Raw genomic sequence first — 21,254 nt, 5'->3', positions numbered from 1 at the left:
CGTCGCCCCGTTTTCCCGTGTCACTCTAACGCAGCAGGACAACGCCCTCTCCCCCGTGAAAAAACACTTTACTGGAATCTCATTGGTCGGTACAGCTGTCAATCAAACGCCCTGGTTTGCCCTGTTCCAGTAATCCCAACCTTCTCTGGAGTCAGTGGGAATGGTTCAACTATACAGCGCGGTGGCAGGGTTTTGAAGAAGCTGAATTATTGGATAATATTTAACCAGCCGATATAAAAACAGCACTTAAAAGGACACCTCGCTACAACAAAGGTAATGTTGGTGTTATATGTGAGCTCATACCAACCGTTAGACGTTAGTTTGTAACGTTAGATGGCAGCTACTGTAGCTAGCTGTGTTTTTTCCAAACATCAGTGGCCTCTTCTGCGTGTGTGTGGTGAGGTGCTGGCTGCTAAGTGAATTTAAAATGTCATTTAACACATTTTGTTTAATTCACATACACTGTCTCTCATGTTAAAATGTTGTTAAAATGATAGCTGAGTAAAGTTATAAAGGTAAATCACCGTCTGTCCGTTGTTTATGATGGGACTCGTAACGGTACCTATCACGCTGCCCAAGTTGCTAATGCTAATGATGCAAACCGTCCTGTGATGATGCAGTTTGGGATACCTGCTGTATTAGCCTCTTTTTCTTAGAGGAGCAAAAATAGCTATTGCACATGATCACCTGCTACGTGTTGAGTGAGCAGGCACATTATTAGTTTTCTTTTTGTGTAGTTGGGACCCCAAATGTGTGATGAACAATATGAGTATGATCGTTTCGTCATCATTGTTATTTTTGCTCATAGATCACCTAATCTTTTATGACCATTTTAAAAAATATTTTCATGACTCAGTATGGATTACTGAATGGATTATAGGCTCTTTGACATACCAGATTGTGAATAAATATAGTGTAGATAAGATAAAACGTTATTTTCTCGAGATGAATTGTTGTGCAGTAGTGCAATGCAAATTTGGAATAGTACAAATAAAGTGTGCAAATATGAAGTAAGAAAAATCAGCAAGGTGTAAATAAGTCTGTGTTGCTCAAATGCGGTCTGCATGCACAGAAAAGGATTTGTTTTCCATCTGAAATTTTTGTATTTTTCCACAGGAAATCGGGTTGGGAAATTATCTCTTTTTATTTATATCATGTAGGGCTGGGCAGTATATCAATAAATATCCTGATACAAGACTAGATATTGTCTTAGATTTTGGATATTGTAATATTGAAAATGTTTTCTTCTTCTGGTTTTTAAGGCCTCGTTACAGTGAAGTATAATTTTCAGAACTTACTAGGCTGTTCTAGCTGTTTTATTATTTTTCTTTACCCACGTATTTATTACATCGATATTACTTAGCTGAATTAAAATTCAGTTAAATTAAATAAAAATTCAATTAAAAATAAATTAAATTAAATTTGTCAACCTTACAATGTTGTCGCAATATGATATTGAGGTATTGGTATTTAGTGAAAAAAAAATTTGATAATTGGTTTTCTTCATATCACCCAGTCCTAATATTGTGTAATAGCATACTCTACTAAGTAGTTGGCTACACTGCATTCAAATTATAATGTTTTTTCATTTCATTTCATTTAAGAACTGTAACACTTTTGAAAGATGGAAATATAGAAAGTTGTTCAATAGGAGATGTGGTAGAAAAGCAGTCATTCATTCACAGGTGTTATAGTAGGGGATATTCTGTTTATAACATTTACATGCATTTCCATAGAAGTCAAACATATCTGTATTACCTTGATGCTTTTAATACTACTTTTTTTGTAGCAATAAGAAACAAGAGACAGTATTGCCACACAAAAATACTGCGATACTATGTTGTATCAGTTTTTCAATGGAATAAATCTGCCACTGTATAAACAGGTGCTGAGTTTCATGCTACACACTGTTCTAGTATTACTCAATACAAGAAAACATTCAACATTAGTCACCATGGCAAATGACGATTCTAAGGCGCCTACTTGTACCTGGCAGGACAATAGCCACCCTGTGTGTGTGTTTTCTTTGTTGCTTGGTTGTGTCTGAGCTAAAAAAAAGATTAAACTAGTTTGTATATTTAGACTGGCATGCTTTTGACTCGCAGTGGATGTGTTTAATTATATTAAGACTGTAATTTAGAAGCAAGGATCCAAAAACAAATTGTGTATTTCTAAAAGGTTTTTTTTTATTTTTTTTTACTCACATCCTGTTGCTTGCTTTCAAGATTTACGTTTACATTCATTAAGGATTACAGGGAAAGGGAAGGAAGGAAGGAAACTGTTGGTTGAGGTCCAAAAGCTACACGCACACACACAGGACTGAATGTCCCTTCTCGACTGAGGTCAGAGCACAGACATTTCACACAGACACACTCATCTGGTCACTAACTCTCTCTGTTTTTCACTTTTTCTCTCGCTTGCATCCGGTCTTCCTCCCAGTCCCATTCGAAGGTCAAACATAATTACCAGCAGCTTTAGCTCGTGTTTCAAAATGTCACCACACTTATATAGTACACTGGAGGCCCTGTGTGCTTATTTCTTTGGTCCCGGTGGTCATCATATGACAGCATAATGACAGCGTTGCCGAGTGTAGGCTGAGAACAGACACACAGGTTTTCCTAAGTTTGGCTTCAGCTGCCAGCCTACACAGTTTAAGTGACAAGAATAGTAGCAGAGGTTTTGTCCTTTGTTTTAAAATGTGGTTGTGATAGTAAGGTGCTGTAAGCTGTGTACTGTACAAATGGATATAGATATGCTTAGACCATACATGCTACTGTCAGGACAATGCATGGAAAACAAAGCTTCATATGAAAGGTTTCATCACAGTCTGACGTCTGCTAAGATGGAGATGAAACCTTTTTAAGCTTGTGTAGTATTTTCCATGAGTAGCTCTTCTCTCTCCAAGCTGTGGTAGTTTGGAATAATTTTAGCTGTGGCTCCAGTTCATTTTTTTGTCCTGGTTTTGGCTCCAGCTGGGATAACAATCCACTTTGTTCTTAGGGATGTACTTTAGACTGAAGCTAGTGTTACAATGGTTGAGATATCAATAGATAGGTTGACCACAAGTTAATCAGTGACCCTTTTCTCAAACATATCAATAGATTAATTGAGAATTAACCATTAATTCCAGGGCAACAGCAGCTGAAACACAAAAACAGGCTGCTTAATATGTGAAGTAAAGTGCCCCAGCCAAAACACATACACAGCAAGCAAACATGCATAATTTTGCAGATGCCAGTAACTGTATATATTTACTGACTTGGAAACGAGGTGATGGTGTATTGACACCGTACTTGCCTGAGTTCATTCTGTATTACCACCAACTTGTGTTTAGCAACGGGAAATAGTGGGGACAAACGAGACCTTTTGCACTGTGCAAATCTGGGTTCCGAGAAACGATTGCATCACAGGGTGGTCAGTCCTGCGCAGTATATGTGTGCGAGTATACTTGGACGGCTTCCTCCAAAAGGCTGCCTTACACAGCTGAATGGTCAAACAGAACAGTGGCGAAGTCCAGTGTGAAAAGAGGACTCTAAATCATGATGTTGATGTTAGGCGTGTCTTTTCTTTCCTAAAATAGGACCGCTGCAGGCATAGATGAGGTTTAGGCTTGGTTTTTAAGTAACAGTAATATCCTTGTGGTTATAGTTTGTGGTCACATTTATTACTGCTACAAGGACAAGGACCAGAGCCCAGCAGAGAAGTATTGATTTGTGTGTTGCTGTGCATTTGGAGCTATCAGTTTCTTGGTTAGATTTCCCAGAATCTATCGCTGTTTTTCCCGCTTCCCATCAGCGCACTATGTTATTGTTGTTTTTTTCCAGGGCTCAAATGGTCATAGATTGTATTGGATGTTGTGAAATATTTCAGCCTGGTGCTGAAGTTGGAAAAACCTTTAGGATCCAAGACCCTTTAAACATACAACTGCTCTTTTCATGTGGAGACCCACTTGACCTGAAACAGGCTCAGAAGCCATTTTTGGTTCAAGCACAGAAGTATGTGAAACACCGACTGCACACAGCTGTATTTATGTTGAGCCATGCCTCTGAATTTTGTCTTGAGGTGATGTTTTTAAAGCCAGGAACACACTAGAAGGCTTGTATAATCCCAGCCAAATGTGGAACGCCTCCGCCGCACATTTGGGTTAATATAATCACAAGTGTTCAGATTTCCTTGTTAACCAAGTCAAACTAAAAAAATCACACCAAGAGTGAGTGTTTTTTTTTTTTTTAGGCGACAGAAATAGTTGCAGTATTTACATGGCAGCTGCAGGCCTCCAGCATGGTAAAGAAAATGCATGGTAAAATCAATTACTGGGTCACCTTAAAGTTCACCCATATAGGTTTCATTTCTGAGTAGGAGCTCTTTTAAAACCATATGTGAAACCCATTTTGGAAGCCAGTGGTAAAAACACATTCCAGATTTGAAATTCCTCTCTTACTTCTGCTGCTGCCAAATCATCTAAAGGAAAGAAAATGTCACAGTGGGCCACGTAAATGATTTTTAAGATGTAGATGCCATTAAGCCCTAAAATCTCGAAAGAAGATTTTTCTTAAATCTTAGGTGCACAAGATATCTTTTACCCACAAGATAATAACTTGTTTGCACTAGATGATTATCTTGTATGCAAGTTATTGTCTTTTGTGAACAAGCTAAGGGACCTTTAGGGGTCCGTAAGATTCCTTTAGTCTCCACAATGGTAAGCAATCTGTGTTTTGCTGTCATTTAACTGTTATTACTCAGTTTACTGGTGTCATTTTTATTAATTTAAGGTATTTTTGTTTACTTCTTTATAATACTTTTCTTGCTGTACTAAAAGCAATATTTTTTATCTGGCCTTCACACATTTTTCTTCAATGTCCTCTTGTTTTTATTTTTGCATTTTATCTCTGTATTAGTATTCTATCTGTCACTGGAGTCTAGATAAAAAATAATAAGCAGGCTAAAAGAGTGTTCCCATTCTCCTTTTCCTTAATGCAAGCTTTTTCTTCTGACATCAGTGTGTATTTTTTTGGTGTAGCCTCACATACTGGAAGTGTTTGGCACCTGTAGCAGCTTGTTTAGCTCCCCGCATTGTGAAGCAAAACAACTGTAAATCATGCATCAAGTTTTTTGGCAAACAGTCTAAGGATAGCTGTTGGCAAAGATATCCATCTAACTGTCTGTTTTTTCTTTTTTTAAAATCAGTTTCTGGCCTGTTTTTTTTTCCACCAATTTATCTATTAGCAGACATTGGTGAGTTACGAAACCAGATGCAGAAAAAATGTCTCCTCATTTGCTGCTTAAGGTTTGCAGGAGTCAAATACAAATCAAATGAGACAACCTGCTAAAATTACATTACAGTCACACCATACTGTCTTACTGTCTGCAGTGCATGCTCTGTGACTTTTTGCTTGACAAAGATGGTCAGGGTTGGGCTCTTTTGTTCAGTCATCCAAAAGGGCTTTGCATGTGTGTTTGTGTCTGTGTAGTTTGCGTTCAGATCATGTTGTTGCTGTGACGGGCTTGGCAGTACTTGAGAGCATTGTTTTATCAAGCTACCATGCTGTTTGAGGCCTGTCCCTGCCTGTTTCTTGGGAAACCAGACCAACGGCACCGCAGCTTCTCCATGACGGTTAAACACAAAATAACAGAGAATTACATTCACAAACACACACACCCAGGCTTATCAAGGCCTCATAACAAAATTATTGCAACATCCTCTTTTGTGCTTTATGTTGATCTTGGTTTTTTTTATTTGTACAGAGAGCAGCATTTACATAACATGAAGGCTGGGCTTTTTCACCATGGCAATCAGAAACACTTTGTATCTTGTTCTGGTCCCTTTGTATGTGCACCTTCGTGTTGCAGTATTATTTAAAAGGTTTCATTAAATCCATCCTTACGCAATTATTGCATTGCAAGTATTTGACTATAATCTTAATTAAGGCTGCACCTAACAATTATTACCTGCGACCAACAGCTCTGTAGCCAACTCTGTCAGTTTGTTGGTCAACCAGTTGATCCACAAAAGTTTCCCTATCTCCTGGTGGTCACAGTTTTCGCCCCAAGAGGCTGAAATTTGGCCTGGAGGTCAAGTGTGTGTGTGACTGTCAAGGTGTGTTTGTGTCCATGCCTAATGGCTAAAATGGAGGGGGGGCAATGGGAGTGGCCTTTTGCAAAAAGGCCTATAACTTCCAAATGGATTCACAGACTTGGCCAAGACTTTGTGGAAAGGTAGGTCATGAGCCAAAGGACAGCTGATAAACTGAATGACATTGGCAAAAAGGGGCAGTGTGTGTGGACGCATGCATGCATGTATGTTGTCACAGCTTTTGCAAAATTGCACTTGTTTCATTATAGATAAGTCTAGAAAATGTCAGAAAAAAGCGAAAACATAAGGCAAAGAAAAATGCAGAAAATCCTCACAATTAAGAAAGTCTCTGGTCACAGTATAGTGGAGAGCCAGCAACAGCTATTGAAAAAGTTGTGGCAGTGCAGTTTTCTGGCTGAAGGCCCCTTTTGGAAGGAGGTGTGTTGACGGTAGAAATGAATACCCTGTGACCTTCCATTCAGTGTAAACCAGATTATGCTGATGTTTGAATATTTTCCTGGAAAAAGTGGTTCCATACAGTTGCACTTGTATCTTCAGCTGTAGCTTCATTGCTTCCAGCTGCCTTTAAGCAGATGTGTTTGTGACTGTGTGTCTGTCATGCATGTAGTACAAGTAAAAAGCTCCTATGTTTTTGGATTGTAGCTGGAGATAGTTTTCTCTGGAGAATTTATGCGTCCTACTCATTTCTATGGTAACTTTTCTCGTGCGTTGAGTTTCTGCAGCACTGTGTATGTTTGCTTTGGCACGTTTGACTGCACATCTAATTGAAATAAAACTGAAACGAAAGTAGTAGTTAAATGTGTCGCAACATGTAAGGCAATCTTATTTGTACAGCATCTGTTCAACAAAGGCAATTCCAAGTGCTTTATGTAAGGCATCATGTATGGGTTCGTCATGCTGGACCCACAGCTGCCACCTGTCCTCAGCTGCACTGTCCGTGTGTGCCTGATCTCCATCTGGCTATTCACACTACTAGTGGCTTGCAGATTGTTAGTGGATAGGCAGCAAAAAACCTTCAGTATTCAAAAACTACACAAGTTGAGATTATGACAGGTGAACGGGATAAGCAAAGACAGCAAGTTGTATAAATACAGTGTTCTGTGACTTGTGTCTTTCCACATCTGGCCTGAAAGCAGGTGCCAGAGAGATGTGTTTTCTTGTGTTGATGTAAGATTTGGCTTTTCCTGACAGTGGGGCTTTTGGCTTCACACATCAAACACAGTTAATGGGGAATCATTGCAGAAATAAAAAAAAATGCTGCAATGGATTACAGCTCTTCCCCAGAACCTATAAGGGACAAGAGCAAACAAGCCAAACCTTGAGAGACATTTTAGGGAACTGCCAGAATAATATGCCAGGATATTCCATGAATAAAGACATTATGTTTGCATGACTCCAACTTCACAGTTTCGCAACAGCTGTCCTCATCTCAACACCACCTTCACAGCATAGTCCTCAGGGGTTTTATTTAAACAAAATAGGTTTCCACAGTGGTGACTTTCTCACCATGAATTGGGTTGAATGTCCTTGCAGCTTTGGTGCTATCTGTCTTTATTCTTGTTATGTTGGGGTTTTTTTAGCAGATCTCTATTGTACATTTACCATTTTTCTCTCTTCTGCTGTCTTTTCCCACAGGGCACCCTGTGTCTGTGTCTTGCCTCTCAGGATGTCTAGCATGGTGCTGCTGTAGTGGAGAGAACCATCTACAAATAGTGACTCGGCCAGTTGAACACCATGCTTCGCTTAAGTGTCAGTCCCAGCTCAAATGCTAGCTGTAAGCTGGCCTGGCTCATCTGTGTTCTCCTGGGACTCTCAGCTACACATTTGCATGCCAAAGATGGTAAGAACCAAACTCCATTACAGGGAAATCCCACCGTCGACACTCTGATAAATCAATGATCTGCAAAGCTTAATGCACATGATGTTTTAAGTGTTAAATATTTATGTACTATAGCAGGTCCATCTGGAAAGGTTTGCTCTTTAGTTCTATGGGGCTGACACTAAAACTATGTTTGCTGATTTAAGCTTGAGTCTGCATACATTGCTATTTAAATCACCTAATATTGTCCCCATGTTGTTTTTCTTTTCAGTTCTCACTGTACCCCAGCAGGTGAGCCTGTCAGCTGACATGTATACACAGCAACTGTCCATATCCTGGCTGGGAGGAGCAGCCACAACCTTTGACCTCATGATTCTAAGAACTGAACTCAATGAAACTGTTTTCTATGTAAGAGCTTTTCTTATGCTTGTCTTATTGTACAGTTATGCTATAATATATATATATATATATATATATATATAATATATATATATATATATATATATATAATATATATATATATATATATATATATATATATAAATTATACACACCACATAACATCAATAGATGTTTTTGCCAAGGTTTATTTGTGCTTTTAAACAACTGCGACCAAGAAATGTATTGGGCAGAACATTTTACAACGGGAAAATGCCCTTAAGAAACTGTAGAAGAGTGACTCTATTGGCATTTCTGTACTTTAATTTCTTGTCATGCTTTGGCTGACGTATACATCGATACAGACATGTATGCAATGACTTAATGTTGGCTGATATGGTCGGACTTTTTGTTTTCTCACTGTGTTTTCTGTAAATTGTCTGTAGGAGACGGTGCCTGCGACGGTGAGTCAGGCGAGTGGTCGGCACCAGTGGAACTGGACCTCAGTCGAACCTCTGGAGTGTACCTCGCTTTCGATCAAAATCCGCTCAAGAGACGGACAAATAACAAGCGAATGGAGCGACACTCAAATACTTCAAGGTCAGAGGCGGAGTAATTACACCCATATATGTAGGATAGCAATAATTAGAGAGACATAAATACTGCTTTGCCTGACCGGATTAACATGATGAATTGATTCCTTCAGGGGACGTTAAGACCATTTCTTACTCAAATTCCTTTTCTCTCTGGGATCTGTCTCTTTAGCCAAACAAATGACATCCTCTGTACCTAAACATAGATCTCTATTTATATCTCCCTCTCCCATTTTGTCTGTTATTTGAAAATTTAAAGGCTTTCTTTGTTCTTCCTCACTTCTTCTTTTCAGGAAACGATATCCCCAGCAATGAGAAATTCCAGATGTACCCCCAAGACAGAATTGTACCAGTGGGGGCCAACACCACCTTCTGTTGCATTGTGGAAGAGGGGAAGCAATTTGGTAGCATCCGCTACCGCAGCATGTTCATGAACACGACACGGCTCAGTAGGCGAACTTATGCCACTACAGTGGTTAATCAGAGACTGTCTGGCAAGACGGGAACCAACGTCATCTGTTACGAAACCCCTGAGCAAAAACTGACCGGAGCGGTGGTGTTTGTTGGATGTAAGTGGATGGAGATAAGCTAAAGTGTGAAAGGTTGTTTTATTCAGGATGGGTAATTGTGCTTAGAGTAGCATAAAGAGGGAGTCAGCACCAAGTAAATCAGTAAGTTCCTGTAGGTAAAGTAAGATTCTACTTCTTGTCCTCTTCCCCAGATCCACCACTGCCCAGGGATTTTGTGTGTGAGACCAATGACTTGATCTCAGCTGTGTGCCAGTGGAACGAAGGACGAGACACAAACTTGTATCGCAAACGAGGAACACGCTACACCCTGAACAATAGGTACCACAGTCACACTCGCAAACACAATTACTTTTGAAAACAGCCAAACCTCATCTGGGCTCACGCATGACATGTACCAATGAAAATGGCTGTAACCTGATCTGTAACCTCATACTGTGTCGGGAAACCGCAGGGCTTGGGTTGGGTGGCAGAACTGTACACACTTGCTCATTCACAAAAAGCAGACTACAGATTCTAAGATATATGGAGTAGGACACAACCTTGACACTGCCAGGCTTGGAAATTGGCAGTAGGCAATTTTTTAATTTTTAATGGGGAACACCCCCACTGACTCCGGCAGCAGTGCTTATCAGAAATCAAAGATTTGATCGGCTCATGAGATGGCTGAGGAGCATCACTTGAAACGATTTAACCATAGAAATAGATGATTATAGAAATAGATGATTATTTCTGTGGATTTTATGCATGTAATTGGTCTGCAAGTGTGCCATCCCAGTGCTACAAATACTGTGCTGGTTAAAATAGAAGCGCGCCATCAAAATTTAATAATTCTCAATAATTTAGCGGCTGTAGGTATGGGTCTGGATAGGATGGCATCTGGGTCCATACCTGGGGGATGGAGAGGTATGGCAGGTTAACAAGGGGGATGCATTTTGGCCTTTTTGCTAACAAGACCGATGGCACCCCACCTCTTCCCCCCTCAAATTGCCTACTGGAGACTTCCATAATCAGTCAATCAGCAAAAGGATTTAATATGGATGCAGCTTTCAATATCTACTTTGAAATCCCAAAATCCTGTGGTTGATCTGCTTTGCTTTGACACCATAAACCAACTGCACCAGAGTTAGGTGGAAACAGGCTGACCTTTGGTGGCTGTCTGGGTATGATTGTACAGTCTGCAATTAGGTTTAATTGACAGCGATCACATCACCTGAATCACCACCTAAACCTAATCAAACACCAACCAAACAGGTTAGCTGTGAAAGTACCTTAAGACACACAAAAAAGCCTATAATCATACAACAGTATCTGGATCTGATCCACAAAGCTATAAGAGAGGAAGAAGCAAAGACACAGTATTTTGGCAACTCACAGCAGAAAGTCATGATGGTCCAGGACAGAGGTGGCAATAATGGAATGATGTGGCTTTTCTTTTTTTTTTTGGCTAGTTTTACGGCAATTCGTGGACGAGCCAGGATGTGGTACAATGTCACTTTGTTTCTGAGAACTGATCCGTGCATTATTTATGATTGTTCCCCCCAGGCCTTTCTCTAAAAAGTGTTTTCTGCCCAGAAAAAAATCCACCAACAGAGAGAGGATGACAAGAAATATAAGGCACTTAGTCTAAGTAAGCACTTACTGCTTCTGTGTGTCCATTTAACATTGATACTGGATTGGCTGTCTGCCAGAGCTTTTACAGGAATTGTCTGAAGGCTGGCTTGAGGAGAAGTCACATTATGAATGTGTTTGGGTCTGCTGTCTGTCTGCATCTGTAGGTGAGACTAAGTAGCCGAAGTGATTTTATTGTATTTTGATTTAAAGTGGAAATAGACAAGTTTTTAACTTATTATGAAGTGAATGTTGATTGAATAATATAATGGGAATTGAATAAGGACACCATCAGTGTTAAGACTGGTTCCCTATGAGCCTTGCTTTCACTATGCAGGTCTGTCTGCCACCGGGATCAATCTCCCAGAAAAAAAAGACATCTCAATTTATGACGCAAAGGAAGTGCTTTTTTTTTATCCCTAGTAGCTGCTGTTAGTCAGCTTGGTTGGTATCTTTTTTTCATACCTTCATACCATTATGAAATTTCACCAGGGTATACGGTGAAGGACGATATTGTGTACAGCACTATCTATCTTGTGCCCTGGAGCGTCGATACAGAGTAGTGCAGGAATGAGTCCTAAAATACGGAAATGATTCGTAGCACTCGTGGTTTCCTGGTCTCAAAGTCAGTTGTTTTATAAATGAAATAAGGTCTGTGTTGAACCCAAGCTTAAGGGACTTTGACGTTTTGTTCTACAACATAAAATATGTCAGTAAATATCTCACTCCTGAATTTGAAAGCCTTTAGGTGCTTTTAAAAAGGTGGTTGCTAACAGGTGGCTAAATGAGACTACAGAGCGTCATCCCGCTGAATAGGCTTTACAGCCTCATTGTGTTGGCGATGTTAAAGTCATGCAACTGTGGTGTAGTTTGTTTGTAGCCTTATGTTGCGATTGCATTTTACACTTGAAAGATTATCTTGCTGAACAAAACATGTATCACAAACTTTTGTTAACCACAGAGCTTATTTTCTGCAGTAATCCAAAATCCAATAGAAAAATCCTGTTTGCTTTTTGTTGAGGGAACCAGGGTGATGTTAATTTCCTTCTTGGCCCAGAAATAAACATCAGCCCTGCAGCACTCTACTGAAAATCATGGTATCTGGATTTCTAAGTACCTTGGTATATTGTAAGAAAGTGATGCCACCCAAACTTAACTATCCTCAGTTACTAAAGAGTATCAGTGTAAGTTCCCTGCAGTTACTGTTCCAGTAGCATGAATGGTGGACGGTGGAACGACTGAAAACTGAAAAACAAACTGCAGTGCGTCCTGTGTTGCTGATAGTCCCCAGTCTTTGAGGAAAGTGGAAAGTGATCTGGTTGTCTTTGCTATAGTGCTGCCAAAAATAATACCGCTTGGAAATACCAAAGGGGTTGAAAGTTGAAAGTTGTCTGTCTTTAATTTGGTTTGTTTTGATTCTCACATTCTCAGTGAATCTGCTGGTAATTTGTTTTGTTGTTTTGTTTTTTTGTAGGGACTGTACTCTGAAACAACTGCCGGGAAAGCAGATAGAGTGTAGCATGGCTCAGTGGGACGGTAACTGGACACTGGTAGCTGTGAATACTCTTGGCCAGTACAGCCTCACTGATTCTGCTGAGTTCAGTCACAGAGGTAAGTATATCACCCTTACCTTCCCTTTTTTTCTAAATAGAGGTAAATATAGACATGAAACACATCCAAAAAAAAGTAATTGATTGTTGTTTCACCCTTTCTCCTCAGTGCGTCCAGTAGCACCATCTAACCTGGACTGTATTGTCAATGCCTGGAATGCCACTGTAATGTGGCAGTGGAAGTATGAGACCTATTCCTCTCTGGCTCTGGTCTGCCAGGTAGAAGTCACCTCCCTTGGGATCAAAACAAAGGTGAGTTGTGTGTGTGTGTGTGTGTGTGTGTGTGTGTGTTGCAGAGTAAGACCACATGTCCATTTCTTTGTATTTGTTTGCTCTGTCTCAATGTGCAAAAACTTCCCTCTGTTTTTTGCCCATCATAAATGATTTGTTTATATGCAGTAGGCCACATCACTTCCACTGTTCTACAACCAATGACCTACCACATTACTTTCTACAAATGCAAGCTCGTATCAGCATGTTATCTCCATTTGTGTGACCATCAATGTTCCAGACAGTAATGATGTCTAATGCATGTGTTTTTGTCCAGCGTACCTTCTCTGGTGTAGGTCTGCGGTCAGTGGTTATATCCGACGTGTATCCTTATGAGGATTACAGTGTTCAAGTCCGCTGCGGTGCCCAGCAGAATTTCTGGAAGTGGGGAAACTGGAGCGAACCACTTTCCTTCAAAACCAAATCTTATGGTAAAGGGTTCATTAGTGGTATCTCTTTATTTTAGCAGAGATTTCAGTAAAGTCCAGCTGCAACCAGTAATAATTTCAAAGTAGACCTTGTGCTAGAGTCTTTTGTCAAGCTCCTACTTTCAAAATCAATAATGAACTTTCAAACTCAAAAGATTTAGTTTTTACTTTTAGTCGTCATCGTTTGTGTTTTCAGTAGCAGAATTGTCACTTTACAATTACAAAACAGCAGCAGCAGTACCATTTGCCTAATTCAGTTGTATTTTTGTGTCTTCTCTCAGCTCCAGATGCTCCTGATGTGTGGATGTGGATGAACAAAGACCACACTGGGCAGGTCATTTGGAAGGTATCTTTTGTTTTTCATCTTTGAATGGAATTGTCTTCGATTTGGTTTTAGATTTCTAATTTATATTTTGTTATTTTAACTGCAGAGAGCACTGATGTGCAGTATGTTCACATAAGCTACGTGCATTACTTGTCAGGGTGCTTTTGTTATAGTCTATATCTTTTGTCCTTGGTTTTCTTCCTCCTTTCACTCCCTTTCTCCATTCTGACACAAAGAAGCTTGACCCTTTGTGAATATATACCAGGAATGTCTGAAATTGTGAGTAAAATGGGATTTAAAATTGTCTCTGTCTTCCTCTCTCCCCCTTCCTTTCTTCCACCTGATATCTTTTAGCCTCTGACACGAAGACAGAGCCATGGTCTGATCACAGGTTATGAAATTACTCTCTGGAGCCCTGAAGAAAATTTACAGCACACCAAAAACGTTCCACCAGACACTTCTGCTGTATCAGTCAACCTCACACAGATCACTACCCTCAACGGTGACAACAAGTATATAGCAACTGTCATTGCAAAGAACGCTGCTTGGGCGTCGCAGCCTGCAAGTGTACTTATACCTCTACGTTTGACAGGTATGTGGAAGTAGAGTGTGTTTGGGATGTTGTAGTATATAAGAAGTGAGAAGGCAAAAAGTGATTAGCTTGTTTCCTCTCAGAGGCACAAGTTTCAGTTCATGTGAAGTTTTTAGTTACTGAGAGCATCTGGATTAATTTCCACAGTTTGGCTCCACCGTCTTGACCTAGTTGTCTAATTTGAAAGCAGCAGTTACTTAGTTATAAAAGGAGAAAATAAAGCCATGTGGTTTTTGCATTGCAGTATACATATTTTCTTCTTTCCAGATGTGGAACCCCTTGCTGTGTCCAGGGTAGTTTATACAGACAGAGGTTTCCCTCTGTTCTGGCAGAGCGATGCCAACACCACCTGTGGTTATGTGGTAGAATGGTATGATGCTTCCTGTAAGAGGGACTGCCCTGTGGAGTGGATCAAAGTGGCTGCTGGAAGCACTAACCTCTCCATTGAGTCAGGTATGCCACCCTTGATGCCTGCTAACCAAGTCTGAAAAATTGTTTTCAGGATATTTCAAATGTACTGTTTGTGTTTCTGCAGACAGAAAAGTCTAATAACTCAAGTGTCTTTGTACCCTGTGCTTATTGGCTATGGACATAAACTGTGAAAAAATAATAGACAAAGATGCTGTGACATCCGTTTGTGATGCTTAAATTTTTGCATTTTGACCAGAGCCATATTGAATTTTTACAACCAGGAGTGATAAGAAATGACCATATTTGGACGAGAGGGTGTAGCTAACCCTAATGCTAGCCGCTTTCTTTATTAGCACAGTGCATTTACAGTCTATGGATAACTGTGATAACGCAATGCTAATTTTTGCTAGTGAAAAACAGGCTTAAAACCATTCCAGCAACATGTACTCACCAGAAAAACTGAACATCTGACTCTTTAGAGGGTCTTTTACTACAACCAAACACCTAGCAAGACTTTTTTAAGCAACTTAAACATTGCAATTTTTTTTCTTGAACTGAAAACACACTGAAATAGAGACAGCTTAAGCTATGCCAATGCTCTTTGATTGAGAACCTGGGGTTACACCATGGTTATGTTGCCTAACTAACATTGTCAACGTGTTAACAGGCAGCACCTACTTGCATAACTTTAACTCTTAATAAAATGTAAATGAGTGAGTACAAAAAAAACGTATGCGGTGGCTTTATTTATTGCTCTAGAGGTTCTGGACAATGGATAGTGTTTAGAATTTAAAAACTAAACAAAATTTTCACTTTACAACATACTCAAACATAACTTTTATCTTTAGTGTCTGCCAAAAGGAGGTTAAATTGAATTTGTACTGTATACTTTATATTTATAATATATATCATAAACATAATAATGTGTTTCTCTGCCATCAGGCAACTTCCAGCCAGGTGTGAGGTACAATATTTCCCTGTACAGCTGCTCCTCAGAGGCCCCAGAGCTGCTGCAGCGCTGGCAGGGATACATGCAGGAGCTGGGTAAGGATAGTACTGCATGTGAAAAGCAATGACCTCAGAAATCACACTCTGTGTTTTAATTTTTGTATCTTTGTTCTCATTCCGATTGTTATACCTCTGTTTTTTTTTCTTCCCTTCCTTTGCGGCTTCCACAGTCCCCTCCAGTTCTGTCCCTCTGTCAGCCAGTCAGCAGAACTCTGATGTTCTTCTGACCTGGGGGGAGATCCCACTGGCCAACATACGAGGCTTCCTCCTGGGCTACAATATTTATGTCAGCAATGGCTCCCAGCTCATACTTTTAGGTACATGTATATAAATGCATCTATAATTCATCACCGCGTTGATCGAAATATGTGGTAGAAAGTGCATTCTGTAACCTGTTCAACTCACACACTTTCTTCCTCGTTGTTCTCTCCATTTTTCTCCCTCCGTCTTTCCTTTCCCTGCCTCTCTTGCTTTTCACCCTTCCTGTTGAACAGCCAATCTGACAGAACTAGACAGCAGGAGCTACACAGTAGAAGGTCTCTCTGAAGGCTCCTATAAATTCACTGTCAAGGCCTTCACGTCAGCAGGCGAGGACACAGGCGCCACTGCCTCCATAACGTTGGAGCCATACAGTACGTGAATTTTTAGTTACATGTGTATAGCTACGACTGGTTATGTTCTACAACTATTACCATTATGTGAGGCTGTAAAAGTAAAGTATAAATATAATCAAAATAAAAGTAAAAAAGTATAAATATATAGATAATTACAGCTAATTCAAAAGCAGTAAAAATAACTGTCTTGCTTCAAGTCTAATATCTCTACTATCTTGTCCTGACAGCTGATTGGTTGATCCTGGAGATCTTGGCTTCCCTGGGAATCACAGCCTTATTCCTGGCCATTGTCACCTTGATTTGCTACAAGAAAAGGAAATGGTGAGATGGTTATGCTCTATCCTGTGTCTCTCATGTGTGTGTTCCCATGAAGAATGTAGACACAAGCAGCAACAAGGCAACATTTCCTTTTGATAATGTATTTTTAAGTGTCATTTTGCTTTGTCACCAGGGTGAAGAAGGCATTTTATCCAGACATACCTGAGCCCAAGTTGCCTGGAGATTGGTCCAGGCCACAGGTACGACAAAACTCATTGCTAAATATATGTATAGAACCATTCCCTATTTTTGTTTTTTTGGTCGTCCTTGTTGTGAGAAGACTATGAGGCGGTTAGCTCCCATTTAAACTGACTGAGTAAATGTTTAAACACTCTCTGTGTGTGACAGGGGCCATTGGATGTGAAGCCATCTCCCCACAGTTTGGTCCACATGGTTGAAAGGCCCGAGTGGGATTCTAGTAAAGAAGCACTCGTCGTCATTCCTGAAGAAGATGAGGATGAAGACGGGGAGGGGATAGGAGATGAGCCAGTTGACACAGATGAGCCAACGTCATTACGCTACTACAACCAAGTGGTAGATGAGCGACCCATCAGGCCGCGTTACCCAGACTCCTCTGCTTCGTCTGCGTCCTCTTTGAATTCAGCACGCACTGATGTGACGTACACAGGGATCCAGACCTCTGGATCTTCTTTGGTCTTCCAGCTGGATCCACAGGGCTCCTCTGAGGGCCACCAACCGCAGGCTGATCTGTCTGTCTGCATCGGTGGAGGAGGAGGTTACCGGCCTCAGATGCAGTCTATAGCCCCAAGTGATGACGTGGGCCTCATTTCTCCTGAGCCTTTCCTCGAGCCCCAGGCTGCCAGTGGTGGGGGCTACAAACCCCAGAGCTCCTGGCATTTGGACTCCCCTGGGGGAGCTGGGGAAAACGGTGGCCTGGCACCCTCTCTTGGATCCCCCACCTCAATTGCTTCCACTCAGTTCCTCCTCCCTGATGGAGAGGAACACGCAGAGGAGAAGCGACCGCTGTCATCGTCGGCAGCAACCTGGTTCACCAATCTGCTGTCATCCACAAAACCGTGATGTCATCTCTGTCTTGCTACTCGCAGCCAGGCCAGGGGGGGGGTAACATCAAACTTTCTGATTCATTACTGTTACCAGTGTCATGCGTCACACAAGCCTAACCCATATGGTCAATGTAAATATCCCCTTTGATGTAGCACTACAGTGTTGCACTTTGAGAGCAGGTTAATAATGCTGTTTAAGGTGTTTCTTCCAAACATACAGAAATAGATATATAGTTAATTTTCTCTGCCATACATACATACCATAAATCTGTATATTTATGGATCAAAACAATTTTATTCTGACAAGAAATCTCTCAAATGATTTCCTTGTGCCTCTCTTCGACCATATTTATTGCGCCCCCCTGGCAACCTGGTGGCTGCTACGTCCCCTCACTGCCTTGTCTGTGACTTCCTATGATGGGCATTTAGCAACGTCATATCATGTGTTTCAGTTGAGTATATCCAGTGTTCGGCTTGCATTTCAGATGTTTTTATTTTTCATGTTGTGAACTTTACTACACTACAGAAGAAAACTGAAAGCAAGAAAGATGCAAAAGCAAATGACGGCACAATAAAAGTAAAGGACATTTTTGGAAGAACACTACAAATGAACAGTTTCAATAGAAGGTAGCTAAGTAGACAGAACACCTCTGTTTACAACATCTATGTTTTCTGCTGGTCCGCCATTGGGATTATCTTGCCTGTTTTATAACAGCTGATGAGCTACTGAAAGGAAAAGAGGCATTTGGTTGTAAATAGAAATGATTTTAAAGGTATGTAAAGATGGCACTCTTCTGGATCAGTACCAAGGTAGCTCCTATCCTTACAGACGTGATCTATTTTTCAGAATTTACTGTCAGACCAGTGAGATGTTGATTGAAAAATGCACTTATGAACAAGAACAGTCATTATTTTACACAGATACAGGAGTGGTGCTGTCTGTTATGGTCTGGAATTGTGTGGGTGACGAGCCCTGTGGATATATACACAGATATAAGCTAGAACATGAATACAAACTGATCTAATTTAATTAACAAAAACACTATAATGTATGTTACTTTCTCATGTTTTTTGTTGTTTTGTCTTCCTTAATCGAGTTTTTAATGCATTCATTTTTTCCCCTTGTCAAGAAATGCATTTCACAGTAAGGCCAGTGTCCATTTTGTAATGTTGCTGTGTGTTATCCTCAATTTAATTATTGGGATTGAACAAATGATGGGAATTAGCTTTGATGGTTTACCGCAGTGTTAAAATTGCCTTGATAAATGTAATGCTTCCAGTCATTTGCACCATATCACATTTCATACACCGCCTTGCTTCTAAATGTTACGTATATTAAATAAGAAAATGTTACAGTAATGCAGTACAGAACAAATCAGAAATGTAATGCACTTACAGATTCCACTGGCACAGAGCGTAATGTACGAAGGATGTCCGCTTCAAATGATTTTAGAAGCTTATATTATAATTGACATGATGTTATTCTCAGCCCTTTTTAGTATTTTTTTTTTGGTTGCTTTATCTTCAAGCCCAGAGATGTGGTCAATAATGCATTTGATGTTGATTTGCTGTGCTTGAAAGCTTGTTTATTTTTAGAAATACTTTTATTTTTTCTTTTGTAATGTGAGTATTTATCTTTTCATTTGTTTTTTTCCTGGAGCGTCCTTGTATATTTTGTGACTGGAAAAAGGGACCATGGGGAAAACATGTATTTGGAAATTATATAGAATTTCCAGAAATGCTATCATTTAGCTCTTTCTGACAAAAATGTGTGGAAACAACCTTGTGAATATCGGTCGCTCGACAGCACTTGTCAAACACAGGCCACTAATTGCCCAAGTAGACTCCACATACTCCATTTGCTCTTCACTCGTGTACAGTGTGGGTGTTAAGGATGCACCATTGGCCAGGCTTCCCAAAAGCATCATTATGCAAAGATTATTTTTTGATATTCTCATCCAGTGGGAACCAGGATGTTTATTTTATCATATTTTTCAGAGCCAGGCCCCTCGCTCGCCTGTGTGGCAGCCTGTGGTCTGTTATTTCTCAGTGCCTCCAGCCAACAAGCTTTATGTAAAACTACTGTGAAATGAGCGATGAGTTCGACTAAATATAATGGATGGCTTCACTGATGAACTGATGACAGGCAGGCAGACCTCTTTGACTACTGAGAAAAATGTATCACGTCTTTCTCTTTGTCTTGTGACACTGATCTGAATTTTATCTTGATTAATGGGAAAAATGGTTGGAAGAATTGGTCAAATCAAATTGGGGTAAAGAGTGACCCAACCAGCTACATCGTAAGATCAGTGATCATTTTAAGGCCGTGGGAAAGGGTGGATATAGTTTTGAGTATTTAAACATGGCTGCAGATCGTTTTCCTTTGAAGCCTGCTTCCTCAAACAAGCACGGCTTTGGAGACTAACCTATGAACGCTATGTGTTACATGCTTTTATGTTGATTTGGATCAACAAAATGGCACCTTTTTATTTTCTTCTGAATCCTTGTTTTATATGACTAACTGTACATAACTGTAATTTTCTTTCATTTGTTTCTTTCTTATGATATAAAATTATACTCCCAATTATACTACAACAGGCAGAGTTGATGTTGACTAATCATCTATCTAAAGAGAATAAAGGCAAATGTTTGTGTTGGCGCCAGATATATAAAGTCATATGAAATATAAAGGTATCACACTTTGACTGTATATTTGTTGTGCGCTCAGACACATGAAAGTGTGTCTGAAAAGTCATGTAAACTGAATTAGACTTGTGATCTTATTATTATAGTTTAGCTTGCACTGCGTTCCTATCTTATCACTGCAGTGTTACTTTGCCAGAATCATTGTAAGTAGGACAAGAGTGCTCACCATGCAGACTCGTACATGGCATCTGCTGACATCAAATTTTCCATTCAGTCCATTACCTTTTTTTTCAACTGTCCATCCACATTTCTAAATTGGAGCCTGTGTTTCCTTTAAGAACATTTTGTGCTTTACACAGCAGGGCACACTCGCTGCCTTACACATCCTCATCTCTGGCCTTAGATGTTTTTGCAAAATCAATGCATGTTGTTTAAACTATTACTACAAAACAGTGGCTTGTAAATCCTTTAAACGTCATGTTTATGTTTCTCTATGGCTTTGAAACACTAACACTGACTAATGTTGTGCACGACAACATGACAGAAGTATTGTGCACCTTTCTGAAAATGCTTTAAAATTCATGATACTGCAGACTATTTTACTATTGATTGAATGAAAAGAGACAGTGAAGCGCTTCTGAGTGAATAAATAAATGTTAACACTAATAACACATTGAAATGCTTCTTGTTTAAAGGCAATAAAGTTATTTGTCTGGCCACTTAACAGTTTGTCAGTGTTTTTTTTTTACTTGTCAATTTTAATACAGTGCAGAAATGTAAACAGCTGTCTTTAACTATTTGCTATAATCAATTTGCTCAACATTTTAACATCATTAGTGCAAAAAATTTAAGTTATTCTTTTCTTTCCATCCGTAATTACTGAAGGACAACAGCGGTGAAGTGTTGCTAAAAATACAATTGTCCCTGCTGACTCTCAAGAGTGGAATTAAACTGGTTCTGGACCAGTTTCAAGTCATTACATTCC

General features: G+C 39.9%; 1 protein-coding gene across 1 annotated transcript; it reads left to right on the top strand.

The window, feature by feature from the left end:
• Positions 1-121: 121 nt before the first annotated feature.
• lifra (LIF receptor subunit alpha a) lies at positions 122-20,993 on the top strand. The gene is made up of 18 exons (XM_033619675.2): positions 122-273; positions 7,730-7,934; positions 8,185-8,321; positions 8,738-8,891; positions 9,178-9,453; positions 9,606-9,732; positions 12,497-12,633; positions 12,742-12,884; positions 13,180-13,333; positions 13,612-13,676; positions 14,010-14,247; positions 14,515-14,700; positions 15,601-15,702; positions 15,837-15,983; positions 16,161-16,298; positions 16,508-16,601; positions 16,732-16,798; positions 16,947-20,993. The coding sequence occupies exons 2-18, from the start codon at positions 7,829-7,831 to the stop codon at positions 17,637-17,639; spliced, it is 2,964 nt and encodes a 987-aa protein (XP_033475566.2). The 5' UTR covers positions 122-273; positions 7,730-7,828; the 3' UTR covers positions 17,640-20,993.
• The last annotated feature ends 261 nt before the right edge of the window (positions 20,994-21,254 follow it).

The sequence above is a fragment of the Epinephelus lanceolatus genome, chromosome 9 (genome assembly GCF_041903045.1).
Source record: "Epinephelus lanceolatus isolate andai-2023 chromosome 9, ASM4190304v1, whole genome shotgun sequence".
NCBI lineage: Eukaryota > Metazoa > Chordata > Actinopteri > Perciformes > Serranidae > Epinephelus > Epinephelus lanceolatus.
This window is presented reverse-complemented; position numbering and strand designations above follow the sequence as displayed.